Source organism: Miniopterus schreibersii (assembly GCF_964146895.1).
Source record: "Miniopterus schreibersii genome assembly, chromosome: X".
Lineage (NCBI taxonomy): Eukaryota > Metazoa > Chordata > Mammalia > Chiroptera > Miniopteridae > Miniopterus > Miniopterus schreibersii.
In genome coordinates, this window is record NC_138104.1 from 53,496,806 (window position 1) to 53,512,900 (window position 16,095).

Consider the following 16,095-nt stretch of genomic DNA (forward strand, 5'->3'; position numbering starts at 1 on the left):
ACAGATTCACCAAGAAATAAAGAGAGTGGACTCAAATAAATAAAATCAGAAATGAAAGAGGCAATATAACAACTGGCCCAACAGAAATACAAAGGATTGTAAGAAAATACTATGAGCAACTATATGACAACAAACTGCACAACATGGGTGAAATGGACAAATTCTTAGAAGCATACAGTCTTCCAAAGCTGAATTAGAAAGAGGCAGAAAACCTGAATAGGCCAATAAAAACTAATGAGATTGTAGCAGTAATCAAAAAACTCCCAGTAAACAAAAGTCCTGCACCAGATGGATTTACAAGCAAGTTTTAGCAAACATTCAAAGAAGGATTAACACCTATTGGCGTCAAACTATTCCAGAAATTAAAGCAGAGGGAAATATCCTAACCTCTTTTTATGAGGCCAGCATCATCCTAATCCCAAAACCAGTTAAAGACACTGCAAAGATAGAAAATTACAGACCAGTATCCCTGATGAACATAGATGCTAAAATCCTCTATAAAATACTAGCAAACAAGATCCAGCAACACATTAAAAAGATCAAACACCACGACCAAATGGAATTTATTCTGGGGTGGCAAGGTTGTTATAATATTCTCAAATCAATAAATGTGATACATCACATTAACAACGTGAAGGACAAAAATCATAGGGTCGTATCAATAGATGCAGAAAAAGCATTCAACAAAATCCAGAACCCATTTTTGATAAAAGCTCTCAGGAAAGTGGGAATAGAGGGAACATATCTCAACATAAAAAGGCCATATACGACAAACCTATAGCCAACATCATACTCAATGGTGAAAAACTAAAACATTTCCCTTAAAAACAGGAACAAGACAGGGATGTCCGCTTTCACCACTCTTATTCAGCATAGTACTGGAAGTCCTCATCACAGCCATTAGACAGGAAGAAAACATAAAAGGTATTCAAATTGGAAAGGAGGAAGTAAAACTGTCATTAATTGAAGATGAAATGATATTGTACATAGAAAATCTAGAGACTCTGCCAAAGTACTACTAGATTGAATAAATGAATTCAGCAAGGTAGCTGGATACAAAATTAACATATAGAAATCAATGGCATTTTTATACACCAACCATGAACTCTCAGAAAGAGAAACTTAAAAAACAATATCATTTACCATTGCAACTAAAAAAATAAAATACATAGGGATAAGCCTAACCGAGGATGTAAAAGACCTGTACTCGGAAAACTACAGGACACTGAAAAAAGAATAGAGGAAGATATAAACAAGTAGAAGAATATACCATGTTCATGGATGGAGAAATTAATATTGCTAAAATGTCAATACTACCAAAAACAATTTATAGATTCAATTCAATTCCTACTAAAATACCAACAGCATATTTCACAGACCTAGAACAAATAATTCCAAAATTTATATGGAACCAAAACAGACCCTGAATAGCCACAGCCATCTTGAGAAAGAAGAACAGAGTGGGAGGGATCACTTTACCGGATATCAAACTGTACTACAAAAGCATTTCAATGAAAACAGCCTGGTATTGGTACAACAACAGACATACAGATCAATGGAACAGAACAGAGACCCCAGAAATAGACCCACACCATTATGGTCAGTTAATATTTGAGAAAGGAAGCAAGAGCATACAATGGAGTAAAGATAGTCTGTTCAATAAATGGTGCTGGGAAAATTGGACAGGTACATGCAAAAAAATGAATCTAGATCACGAAATTACTCCATACACAAAAATAAATTCAAAATGGATAAAAGACTTAAATGTAAGTTGTAAAACCATAAAAATCCTGGAAGAAAACACAGGCAGGCAAGTTACAGTCATCTCACATAGTGGAATTTTCACTGCTACATCTCCTAGGGCAAGAGAAACAAAAGAAAAAATAAACAAATGAGACTATATCAAACTAAAAAGCTTCTGCACAGCCAAAGAAATCATCCTCAAAACATAAAGGACCCCCACAGTATGGGAGAACATATCTGCCCAGGATGTATCTGATCTGATAAAAGACTAATTTCCAAAGTGTACAAAGAACTCAAACAACTCAGCAAGAGGAAGAGAACCAACCCAATTAAGAAATGGGTGAAGGACCTGAATAGACACTTCTCTAAAAAGGACATACAGATGGCCAGGAGACATATGAAAAAATGCTCAAAGTCACTAATCATCAGAGAGATGCAAATTAAAACCACAATGAGTTATCACTTCATACCTGCCAGAAGGGCTACCATCAACAAATCCACAAATGACACATGCTGGGGAGGATGTGAAGAAAGGGGAACTCCGGTACACTGCTGGTGAGAATGCAGACTGATGCAGCCACTATGGAAAACAGTATGGAGGTTCCTCAAAAAATTAATAATGGAACTGCCCTTTGATCCAATGATCCTACTTCTAGGAATATAATCTAAGAATCCTGAAACCCTATTCAGAAAGAATATATGCACCCCCATGTTCATAACAGTGGAATTTACAATAGCTAAGATCTGGAAACAGCCCAAGTGCCCATCAGTAGATGAATGGATAAAAAAGCTGTGGGACATTTACACCATGGAATACTGTGCAGCTGTAAAGAATTAGGATCTCCTACCCTTTGAGACAGCATGGATGGACCTGGAGAATATTATGCTAAGCAACATAAGCAGGGCAGAGAAAGGAAAATTTTACATGATCTCACTTATATGTGGAATCTAAAGACCTTAATAAATGGATGAAAAAAATAGGTTCAGTGACATGGAAGCAGGGATCACACTGACGAATCTCAGAGGGAAGGTGGGAGTCGGTGGAGAGAGATTAACCAAGGACACTGACAATAATGTAGTGAGGGACTGGCAAGGGGGGTGGGTTCTGGGTGGAAGGGGTCAATGGGGAGAAAAGGGGACATCTATAATATTTTGAACAATAAAAAATAATAATAAAATAAAAATTAATGACAAAGAAAGAATTCTCAAGGCAGCCAGGGAAAAGAAGAAAGTACCCTATTTAAAAAAGCCCATTAGATTATTACCGGACTTCTCTGCAGAAACCGCACAAGTCAGAAGAGAGTGGAACCAAATATTCAGACTACTGAAAGCAAGAAATTGCCTGCCAAGAATAATATATCCAACAAAGTTATGCTTTAAATATGAAGGAAAAATAAAGACTTTTCCAGATACACAGAAACTGGGAATTTATCGCCAAAAGACCTCCACTGCAGGATATAGTCAAGGGGGTTATTCTACCTGAAATAAAGACCAAGAAAGGTCACAAAACTATGAGTAAGAGCACCAACAACTTTACAGCAAAAACAGGGATAATTTGTGACAACAAAACCACAAAAGGAGAAGGGCTAAAGGTCTGAATTTGCAAAGGATATCATATGTGTACAGAAGAAAAATGATACTGTATATATGAAACTTTCTTTTTCATAAACCTAATGTTAACCGCACACACACACACACACACACACACAAAACAACAAAAAATGAGACAGATAGCTTCAAAACAAGAGGAAACAGAGGAAAGAAGTATGGAATACCACCAAACAAAAACAATAGATAGAAACACAAACAAAAAGAACCAATAGAGGCATAGATCTATTAGAAAACAAAAGATAAAATGCCTATAGGAAATCCTCACATATCAATAATTACCCTAAATATAAATGGAATGAAATTACAAAAAGGTACACAATAGTAGATCCGATCAAACAATAAAACTCAACCATGAGCTGCCTTCAGGAGCACATTTAAACTGCAAAGAAAAAGTTAGATTCAAACTGAAAGGGTGAAAAATCATTCTCCAAGCTAATAATATCCACAGAAAATCAGATGTATCCATACTTATATCTGACAAAATAGATTTCAAGAAAACAAAGGTAACAAGAGACAAAAATGGACATTTTATAATGATAAAAAGAACACTGCATCAAGAAGGTGTAACACTTCTTAACATACATGCACCCAATCAGGGAGCACCAAAATATATAAAGCAACTACTCACAGAACTAAAGGGAGAAACTGTCAACACAATCATAGTTGGGACCTTAATACTCCATTGACAGCTCTAGATAGATCATCCAAACAGAAAATCAATAAAGAAATATCATCTTTAAATGACACACTAGACCAAATGTACATAATTTACACTCACAGAGCCTTTCATACCAGAACATCAGATCATACATTCTTTTCCACTTCACACAGAACGTTTTCAAGGATAGGCCATATTTTGGATCACAAAACTAGACTCAACAAATTCAAGAAAATTGAAATTTAATGAAGCATATTCTCTGACCACAATGCATTGAAATTAGAAAACAACTTCAAAAAGGAAGTAAAGAAACCCACAAATACATAGAGATTAAAAAACATACTACTAAAAAATGACTGAGTCAAAGAAGAAATAAAAGGTGAGGTGAAAAGACATATATAGAGGCAAATGAGAATGACAATACAACACATCAAAACTTCTGGGATACAGCAAAAGCAGTAATAAGAGGGAAGTTTATATCATTACAAGCCTATCTCAAACAAGAGAAATCCCAAGTAAACAACCTAACATCACATCTTAAAGAACTAGAAAAAGAACAAAAGCAACCCAAAGTCAGCAGAAGAAAGGAAATCATAAAATTTAGAGCAGAATTGAATGAAATAGAAAACAAAAAGACTATACAAAAGATTAATCCAACAAAGAGCTGGTTCTTTAAAAAGATTAATAAAATTGACTAATCTCTGGTTAGACTCACTAAGAAAAAAAGAGAAAAGACTCATATAAACATAATCAGAAATGAAAAAGGAGAAGTTACCACTGACATCACAGATATACAAAAGATCATACTAAAATATTATAAAAGACTACATGCTACCAAATTCACTAACCTAGAAGAAATGGATAATTTCATAGAAATGTATAACCTTCCTAGACTAAATCATGAAGAACTGGAAAATCTAAGTAGACCAATCAATAGTGAGGAAATTGAAACAGTTATCAAAAGCTTCCCCCAAAATAAAAGTCTAAGACCAGATGGCTTCACCAGGGAATTCTACCAAACATCCAAAGAAGATTTGATACCTATCCTTCGAAAACTCTTCCAAAAAATTGAAGAAGAGGCAATACTTCCTAATATATTTTGTAGGGTTAACATAACCCTGATACCAAAATCTGGTAAGGATAACATAAAAGAAGAAAACTACAGACCAATACGTCTGATGAATACAGATGCAAAAATCCTAAACAAAATACTAGCAAATCAAATACAGCAGTACATCAAAACAAATAATACATCACGATCAAGTGGAGTTCATTCCAGGGGCACAAAGATGATTCAACATATAAAAACTGATCAATGTAATAAACCACATTAACAAAATAGAGGATAAAAATCATATGATCGTATCAATAGATGCAGAAAAATCATTTGATAAGATACAACATCCATTTATGATGAAAACAATAAAATAGGTACAGAAGAAATGTACCTCAACATAATAAGAGCCATATATGACAAACCTTCAGCCAATATCATATTCAATGGTGAAAAACTGAAAGCTTTTCCTCTTAAAATCAGAGAAAAGACAGAGATGCCCACTCTCACCATTCTTATTCAACATAGTTCTGGAAGTCCTAGCCAGAGCAACCAGGCAAAAGAAAGAAACAAAAGGTATCCAAATTGGGAAGGAAGAAGTAAAAGTGTCACTTTTTGCAGATGACATGATTCTATATACAGAAAACCCTAAAGACTCTACCAAAAACTATTAGAAACAATAAACAAATACAGTACAGTTGGAGGATATAAAATCAGTATCAAAAGAGATTGAAAAAGATGCAATGAAATTGAAAAACAGTCTGTTTTCATGGTTTGGAAGAATCCACATAGTTGAAATGGCCATAGTACCCAAAGGAATATACAGACTTAATGCAATCACCATGAAAATACCAATGCCATTTTTTAAAGAAATAGAAAAAAAAATTATCACAATTGTATAGAACTACAAAAGACTCCCAACAGTCAAGGCAATCCTGAGAAAAAATACTAAGCTGGAGGTATCACACTACTTGACTTCAAATTATACTACAGGACTATGATAATCAAAACAGCATAGTATTGGCAGAAAAGAAGACACACAGATCAATGGAACAGAACTGAGGGCAAGAAATAAAGGCACATGTATACGGTGTTAGGCAAAGAGCCGAGGTTTGAGAAAACCTCAGCGTATTGCTTGCCAATTCCAAAGAAATAACCTGGAGCACTGGCTGTGAAAGACATGGGTTTATCAGGACTTACACGTGCACTGCTGGCAGCTGGCCAGTGAAGTTTTCCACAACACAGGCTTTGCCAATATAGAGTTACATAGAGTACAGAAAACAAAGCAAACAGGGCATGCAGGGTGAGGACATGCTTGCGAGCAAGCTGTGCGAGATCAAAATGCTAGCTGTTTCTCTGCAGTTGTTTACAGTGCAGGCTCACATCTAGAAGCAGTTTCTATTTAGCAGTTTCTTTCTCTCTTTTAAAAATTTATCTTGGGGGGGGAGGGATGGGACAGGGTGGAACGGGTCATTGGGGAGAAAAAGGGACATCTGTAATATTTTAAACAAAAATAAAATTAACAAAGAATAAAAAGTAAAAATAAATAAAATAAAAAATAAATAAAATTTATCTTTATTGTTGAAAGTATTACAGATGTCCCCTTTTTTATCCAATTGACCCCCTTCACAACACTACTGTCTGTGTCCATGGGTTATGCATATATGTATATAAGTTCTTTGGTTGATCTCTCTCCACCCACCCCACTCACTCCCACCTTCCCTCTGAGATCTGTCAGTCTGTTCCATGCTTCTATGCCTCTGGATCTATTTTGTTCATCAGTTTATTTTGTTCATTAGATTCCACATACAAGTGAGATCATGTGATACTTGTCATTCTCTGACTGGCTTATTTCACTCAGCATAATACTCTCCAGGTCCCTCCATGTTTCTTGACAGAGGAGCTGGCCAGGTTCCCAAGGTCGGTCCCACAGTACTCTTACAAATAATCTTCACTATATCCCCACAGGGTGGGAGGGGGAGTTGGAGCTTGGGAAGGAGCCCATGTTCCCGTATACCATACAATATGGGCAAATGATTTTTGACAAAGTAACCAAAAACACACAATGAAGCAAAGAAAGCCTCTTCAATAAATGGTACTTAAAAAATTGGAAAGCCACATGCAAAAGAATGAAACTGGATTACAGTTTGTCCCCATGTACCAAATTTAATTCAACATGTATCAAAGACCCAAATATAAGATCTGAAACAATAAATTACATAGAAGAAAACATAGGTACTAAACTTATGAACCTTGGTCGTAGAGGATATTTTATAAATTTGACTCCAAAGGCAGGGAAATAAAGGCAAAAGTAAATAAATGAGACTATATCAGACTAAAACGCTTCTGCACAGCAAAAGAAACTGACAACAAAAGGAAAAGGCAACAAACTAAATGGGAGATGGTATTTGCAAACAACAACTCTGACAAGGGGTTAATATCCAAAATATATAAAGAACTCATAGAACTCAACACCAAACAAGCATACAATACAATTAAAAAATGGGCAGAGGACCCGAAGAAACACCTTCCCCAAAAAGACATACAAATTGCCAACAGATACATGAAAAAATGCTCAACTTCAATAGCTATTAGGGAAATGCAAATCAAAACTACAATGAGATGCCACCTCACACCTATTAGAATGACTGTTATCAACAAGACAGGTAATAACAGGTGTTGGAGAGGTGGAGAAAAAGGAACCCTCATTCACTGCTGGTGGGATGTAAACTGGTACAGCCACTATGCAAAACAGTATGACAGTTCCTTAAAAAATTAAGAATATAGTTACCATATAACCCAGCAATCCCTCTTCTGTGTATCTACCCAAAAAACTCAAAAACATTTATTCACAAAGATATATGCACCCCTATGTTCACTGCAGCTTTATTCACAGTGGCCAAGACATGGAGGCAACCAAAGTGTCCTTTGATAGATAAATAGATAAAGACAATGTAGTATGGAATACTACTCAACCATAAGAAAAGATGAAATACCGCCATTTGTCACAACTTGGATGTACCTTGACAATAGTATGCTAAGTGAAATAAGTCACTCAGAAAAGCTAAGAACCATATGATTTCACTTGTATGTGGGAAATAAAACCAAAACTTATAGACACAGACAACCGTGTAGTGGTTATCAGAGGGAAGGGGGTGGGAGAGTGGTGGGGGCATACAGGGGGTCAAATATTTGGTGATGGAAGATGATATGACTTTGGGTGGTAGACACAATGCAATATACAGATCACGTATCATAGACATGTGTACTTGAGACCTGAACAATCCTATTAACTAGTGTCATCCCAATAAAATTAATAAGAAATAAAGTCTTTATACTAGCTAGAATTCACTTGTTCCCCCATAATCTTTATGTATGTCCTTAATACTTTTTCCCATCAACCTTACAGCTCTTGCAAAATTTACTCTATCTTCTCAAACCCCTAACCTATTTCACACTGGTGTCTGCAGTGTCACTGAAAATAATCAAGGCCACCAAGTAAAAATATCTAACTTCTGTCTCTAACACTCACACAGTTCCTTCACTGCCTGTCCTTCCATCCAGTCTCCATGGAAGAAGTGTTTTTAGTTATAGCTTTAGCTAATCTTTTCATTTGAAGTATAGCTTTCACTCCCTCTTGTGTCCTTAGGAATCTTATTCTGTCAAACACCCACTGTCTTTTTCAAATTCTCAACCTTATATTCTTGAATGTTCTAAAATGCCACTAATTCTAGGAAGTCTTCTTTGCCCCAGAATGGGTTAGGTTCTTTTGTGTATGTTTCCCATTGTCTTAGCACTTATCAAACTATACTGTCATCATTGATTTTCTTTTCTGTAAAAGAAGAGACAGAGACCATATCTGATTCAACATAGTCTTCTGGCTCAGTGGTTGAGCATCGACCTGTGATCCAGGAGATTGAGGTTCGATTCCCTGTCAGGGCACAGGCCGGAGTTGCGGGCTTGATCCCCAGCAGGGGGCATGCAGGAGGCAGCCAATCAATGACTCTCTCATCATTGATTTTTCTATCTCTCTCCCCCCTCCCTTTTCTCTCTCTGAAATCAATAAAAATATATTTAAAAAAGAGATAAGCACAGGTGTGTATTAACAACATTCATTTGTAAAACACCTGAGGCCTTTAAAAAATAAATAAATAAACCTGATATACTGTCTGGCCCAAGGTCTGTTGATGAAAGAAAAGTGAATGGATGGAAACAAATGGCTAGGAGTAGTAATCAAATGAAATTAAGTGGATACACACCAATGGAAGAGAATATATCCTGAATTTTAACTTCCTTAAGGGTAAAAAAATTTATGTGCCTTCTAAACCAGCTCAGTGTCTGATACAGTATATAGAACATTGCTAAGTATTTGGTAAATATTTGTTGATTGTTCTGATAACATAGTTAAAGCCTCAGTGAGGCTGTCTGCGTTACAGCAGACACTAGACTAATGTAAGCCCTTGCACCGCCCCTTACTAAAGAATAGAAATCTGTACGTTTCTTTGTTCTTATCAAAGGTTAAAAGGTGCATTTTCTTAGATATTATTCCTTCTGCCTGGATGCCCTCCTCAACCCACTGTTCTGTCTAGCAAACTCCTATTCATTCCTCAAAATTTATCTTCAAATGCTGCCTATTTCTGGATGCCTGTCCTGACTTCTTCAAGCAGAGTTACGCACTTTGTCCTCTGTGGCCCGTGATACCTTGTTCTTCCCAAAAATATTTAACAATTTGATATAATTATTTGCACACTTTAAAGGCAGAGATAATATTCTAATGACCTCTGTAGCCCTAGGCCCCTAGCACAGTATCTGGAATATTTATTTCTTGATGAAAAGAGATTTACGCCATGTTCAACATACTGCTCCTTCATACACAAGAACATATTTTGCTTTGATAAATCTAACCCTAATGACCTCTTGTTAGCCTCCTCCCTTAAAATGAGGATATTTTTTACCTTTGGGAGAACTTGTGGCCCATGGATATCCATTCCTTCTCAATCAGGATCTTCATTTTTATACAAAAAAAGTTTGCATTAGGAAAATCATAAAATGAATTAACCATACATATAAAAATATCAAAGCACTTTGCTGAAATGTACTTTGTACAAGTTTGGGTTGAACTGACAATAAATAAAGTTAATTTCCCAAATGATAACTAAGTAACTTGTATTTCCTTTAAAGGCCTCTATAGGCTTCTTTCAAATTTCAAATGCTCTCAGGAGAAATTATTCTGGATTTGTATCCAGTGTCACATTTCTTTTGGCTTTTACATGATGTGTGGCAAGCTATTTGAGCCATAACTAAATGCAATCCTGATAAACATGATATTAAATTCAAGCTAGGGCCCTAGCCAGTTTGGCTCAGTGGTTAGAGCACTGGCCTGCGGACCAAAGGATCCTGGGTTTGATTCCCGCCAAGGGCACATAGCTTGGTTGCAGGCTTTGCTTCTGTCAGGGTGAGAGTGGGAGGCAAACAATCGATGTGTCTTTCTCACATTGATCTTTCTCTCTTCCTCTCTCTCCCTTCCACTTCCTCTAAAAAAGCAATGGGGAAAAAAATTCCACCTATGAAAAAACAGGACTCCAAAGTTAGTACTTGGGCTTGTACCATCTTGATACAAACCTATTTTCAATCTTTTATGAAAAGTATTTCTTAAAAATCTGTTTCTTAGAAAAATCAACTAAAAAGCCTTGGAATCAGAGCCAGGAAACAATCAAGAGTCTGACATCCAAACAGTTGATATGTTGAAGATGATGAACCCATCTAACAGCCTATTTAACAGTCATCCTCTCGGCTTTGCAAACTGTTTGAGTCTCTCCTACCCCTTACAGCAGCCTATTACATAGAACTTACCTTCTGACAGGTAAGAAACTATGTTGTATATACAATAAAAAGTATATAGATTGTAAATGCCTAATTTAGTAGAAAGAAGCCAAACTGAAAAACAAAGCTATTTTTGTAGATTTGGGACCCCTTCTTGTAGAAAACAAATTGGTTGTAAGTTCTTTTTTATTTATCTGTCACTTATGCAAAGTAAAATAACAATTATTTGCTCTCTTACCATGAGACCTTTAAAAGTCCTATAAAATGGATCTAGGAGGATGATGGCCACAGAGCAGACTTGTGCTGTGCGGTCCCAACCATCAGAACAGTGGACTAAGACATTGGCCTTTTCTACCTTCACTGCCTGTGAAGACAAGAGGCAAAAAGTAGCATAAATAACATAGTATGTTGGGTTAATAAATAGGCTTGCCAAATACCATCCTTACAGCACAAAGAACCTGGTCTTACTGGGCAACATTAATTTCTTCAATAATATTGGCATCTTCTATGGGAATAAAAAAAATAAAGGAATGCAACAAAAGACAGAAAACTTACCTAATGGGGGGAAAAAATCAAAACTGACATATGATTCAGGATAAAAAGAAAAATAAGGGAGTTCTAAATTCACCGAACTTCTAAAGAAGAAAAGGATCAACTCTCAGAGAGAAGAGTAGGCAAGAGGAAAAATTCATGCCCCAAAACATACATAGAAGAGTTCTGCATTCCAGTCCTAGATCTGACAATAATTTAGTTTTTAGACATTTAGTCTTACTAACATAAATTCTTCCAACTTAAGATGGAGAGGTTTACCTGTTTTAGGACAGTTTCTGTACAATCAGAATGGTGTAAAGATCTAGGCAGTTACTCAATCTGGGTAATTTTGGCAATGATGGATAATGAGCATTCACTTATTCATTCTAATACTTACTTATGTATCTCTCTATGCCAGTTATGTGCTAAGTATTAGAGACACAAAGACGAGACTCAGTTATACCTTCAAGGAGTTCACAAACTAGGGTAAACAAAGGTAAATAAAAAACGCAATACAGTGAAAAAATATCTGCTGCTATAATGTGTAGTAACTATATCCTTTTGTAGGAGCCAGGGAAGCTTGAAGAAAGAGTAGGATTTCCTCAGGTGAGAAAAGAGAAGGAAACTAACTTATTTACTCACTCATTCATCCACCCACCTAGCCAATAATTACTGAGTGATTATACAAGAAACACTATGGTGTGCATTAGGGATACAAAGGAGACAAACACTTACATGAACAACTACAAACCAATGATAACTAAAACAGTAAAAGTCCATACCAGGTACAACAGGCACAAAATAACCAAAGAAGAGGAGACAATTAAAGTGGACTTGTCAGATGAGTAGGCTTTTGTCAGGTTAACGAGGAAAGGACACTACAGGCAGGGGGTACAAAAGTATGACATAGGTGAGAAACTCTAAGCACCTTGGTTGAGGCTAGGCTTGGAGTGAGGAACTGAGGATAGGCTTGCCCAGGAGGGCAATGGTCAGACTGACAAGTGTGAATTTCATCTGGTGACAAAAGGGAGCCATTGAGGTATTAAAAATAGAGGAGTTCCATGATAAGATTTGCTCACTATGGTGGGAGTAAGGAGAATAGGTTGAGTGGACATGAGTTTGAATTTAGGAAGACCAGTTAGAGAGCTAATAAAATTCTGAAAGGCAAAGAAGGCCTGAGCTAAGGTAGTACTGGGGCTGAAAAAGGAGAAGGGGGATGTTACGAATGAAAATATATGGGATGAAGGAGAAGGGTCAAGGATGATTCTGAAATGTGTGGATAATAGCACCATTAGTCTGAATAGTGAACAGAGAAGAAGAGACAAGCTTCAGTTGGTGTAGACAATAAGAAGATTTCAGTTTGGGCCACAGTGAGTCTAAAGTAGATAAGGGATATCCAATGGAGAATCCAATGGATAATTGGATATGTGGGTCTAAAGTCCAGTAGGGGGCTGGAAACTGGGCCAGAGTGTAGATTTGACCATTATATAATTAGAGATGGTAGTGGAAACTGTGAGCATGGCTGGTACTGTCTAGGCAGAGAACAAAGTAAGAAAAGGAAAGACCTGAGAAAGCAGTGACTTTTAAAGGGAAAGTAGAAGAAGGGGAATTTTATAGAAGTCAGCCTGTGAAACAGTAGCCTGAAAGGTAGAAAGAAAACCATGAAGGAATAGTTTGGTTAAAGCCAGGATTACAAAAGTGGTTCAAAGAGAAAGGGATTAACAGTGTCCAATGCAGCAAAGAGGCCAAAATAAGAACAAAGATTAAAGAATGACCCTTATATGTGACAGGTCGGGGTCATTAGTGACCTCAGCAAGAGCAGTAGTAATGGTATGAAAATAGGATCACAATGAACTGAAGGATGAAGGGAGGTCAGGAAATGCTAATAGGGGAGGTCAACTATTTTCAAGAAAATCCTAACCAAGAGGAAAGAAGAAAATAGCTAGAAGAGGATAAGAAAATGTAGGATACACTTTGGAAATTAGCCCCTTATCAGATACATCCTTGGCAAATGTTTTCCCAGACTGTGGGGTTCCTTTGTATTTTGAGGCTGTTTTCTTTTGCTGTGCAGAAGCTTTTTAGTTTGATGTAGTCCCATATGTTTATTTTTTCCTTTGTTTCTCTTGACCTAGGAGATGTATCAGTGAAAAGTCCACTACGTGGGATGTCTGTGACTTTACTGCCTATGTTTTCTTCCAGCATTTTTATGGTTTCATGATTTACATTTAAGTCTTTTATCCATTTTGAGTTTATTTTTGTGTATGGTGAAAGTTGGTGGTGTAGTTTCATTCTTTTGCATGTATCTGTCCAATTTTCCCAGCACCACTTATTGAAGAGGCTGTCCTTACTCCATTGGATACTCTTGCCTCCTTTGTCAAATATTAACTGACCATAACGACATGGGTCTATTTCTGGTGTCTCTGTTCTGTTCCATTGATCTATATGCCTGTTGTTGTACCAATACCAGGTCATTTTGATTACAGTGGCTTTGTAATATAGTTTGAAGTCTGGTAATGTGATCCCTCCCACTCTGTTCTTTTTTCTCAAGATGGCTGCAGCTATTCGGGGTCTTTTTTGGTTCCATATAAATTTTCAAAATGTTTGTTCTAGGTCTGTGAAATATGCTGTTGGTATTTTCATAGGAATTGCATAGCACTCAGCAAGAGGAAGACAAACAACCCAATTAAGAAATGGGCAAAAGACTTAAATAAACACTTCTCCAAAGAGGACATACAGATGGCCAAGAGACACATGAGAAAATGCTCGAGGTCACTAATCATCAGAGAGATGCAAATTAAAACCACAATGAGGTATCACTTCACACCTGTCAGAATGGCTGCCATCAACAAATCAATAAACAACATGTGCTGGCGAGGGTGTGGAGAAAGGGGAACCCTATACACTGCTGGTGGGAATGCAGACTGGTGCAACCACTATGGAAAACAGTATGGAGGTTCCTCAAAAAATTAAAAATGGAACTGCCGTTCGACCCAGTGATTCCACTCCTAGGAATGTATCGTAAGAATCCTGAAACATTCATCAGAAAGGATATATGTACCCCGATGTTCATAGCAGCACAGTTTACAATAGCTAAGATCTGGAAACAGCCCAAGTGCCCATCAGTAGATGAATGGATAAAAAAGCTGTGGGACATTTACACCATGGAATACTACGCAGCTGTAAAGAAGAAGAATCTCGTACCCTTTGGGACAGTATGGATGGACCTGGAGAATATTATGCTAAGTGAAATAAGCCAGGCAGCGAAAGTCAAATATCACATCATCTCGCTTATACGTGGAATCTAAAGAACTTAATAAACTGATGAACAGAACAGATTCAATGACATGGAAGCATAGATGAGACGGATGAATGTCAGAGGGATGGAGAAGGACGGGTGGGTGGAGGGGGAGAGAGTAACCAAAGAATTTATATGCATATATACACAACCCAAGGACATGGGCAATGGTGGGGAGAGGGACTGGGGAGGGGGAAGGAACGGGGTGGAATGGATCATTGGGGAGAAAAAGGGACATCTGTAGTATTTTAAACAAAAATAAAATTAAAAAAAGAAAAGAAAATGTAGGATAAAGGTTTCTTGAAGAAGGAGAGGTGGGATTTAAAATACAGGCAGAACCCGGCTGAGGATGGCTCAGTGGTTGAGCGTCAACCTAGGATCCCGGTGATCGGGTTTTGATTCCCGGTCAGGGCACATGCCCGGTTGCGGGCTCAATCAATGACTCTCATCAATGATGTTTCTATCTCTCTCTCTCCCATTCCTTTCCTCTCTCTGTAATCAATAAAGATATATTTAAAAAATTTTAAAAAATTTAAATAAAATATAAAATAAAATAAAATAAATAAAATAAAATACAGGTAGAGAGATTAGTCTTACCTGTATTCATAGTAAGATGGGCCACCATTTCCTATGAGATAGCAAGGAAGGAGACACAAAAACGGTTGGTAAGGATAGTAGTGAAAAATGAGAGCTATCCTTCATTTTTCCATGAAGAGATATGCTTATATGTGCTTATAGAGAGGGGAGTAACAGTGGAGTAGCCAATATGAAAGGTACAAATTAGGAATAGCTGCTGTGTGGACAGCACCCAAACAAGGACACATAAAATGACTGCTAAGTGGCCCTAAGACTACAGAACTACAGCTAAGATCAAGGACCATAAACCTGTGATAGTACCAATTAACATAGCTATGGAATCTATTTTTATTATTATTATTATTATTGATTTCAAAGAGAGGAAAGGAGAGGAAGAGAGAGCTAGAAACATCAATGATGAGAGAGAGTCATTGATCGGCTGCCTCCTGCACGTCCCCTACTGGGGATCGAGCCTGCAACCGCGGCATGTGCCCTGACCAGGAATCGAACCCTGACCTCCTAGTTCATAGGTCGATGCTCAACCACTGAGCCACGTTGGCTGGGCTATGGGATCTATTTATTTGTAGGAATGGTTAGTCATTAGGGTGTAAGAGCAGCTAATGTAGAGAATGACTGGGATTAGCAGTGCAGGTACAGTGGAAGGATAAAGGGCAAGGTGGAATGGATGAGGCTCTATGCTACCGGGTTTTGGCTAGATAGAGAATGTGAGAAAATGTAGAAAAAGAGGGTTTAAAACTATATAGGTCTCCACAGAATAAAAGAACCAGGATAGATGGAATGAGT

At 37.2% G+C, this 16,095-nt stretch overlaps 1 protein-coding gene across 3 annotated transcripts in view; it reads right to left on the bottom strand.

The window, feature by feature from the left end:
- Positions 1-16,095, bottom strand: part of MTMR8 (myotubularin related protein 8) — a 158,326-nt gene that overhangs the window by 59,017 nt on the left and 83,214 nt on the right. For all 3 annotated transcript variants that reach the window (XM_081125442.1, XM_081125443.1, XM_081125444.1), the window contains exons 9-10: positions 11,128-11,253; positions 10,022-10,071 (exon numbers count right to left, since the gene is read on the bottom strand). In XM_081125442.1, coding sequence (XP_080981568.1) covers positions 10,022-10,071; positions 11,128-11,253 — 176 coding nt within the window. The remainder of the gene's footprint in view (positions 1-10,021; positions 10,072-11,127; positions 11,254-16,095) is intronic.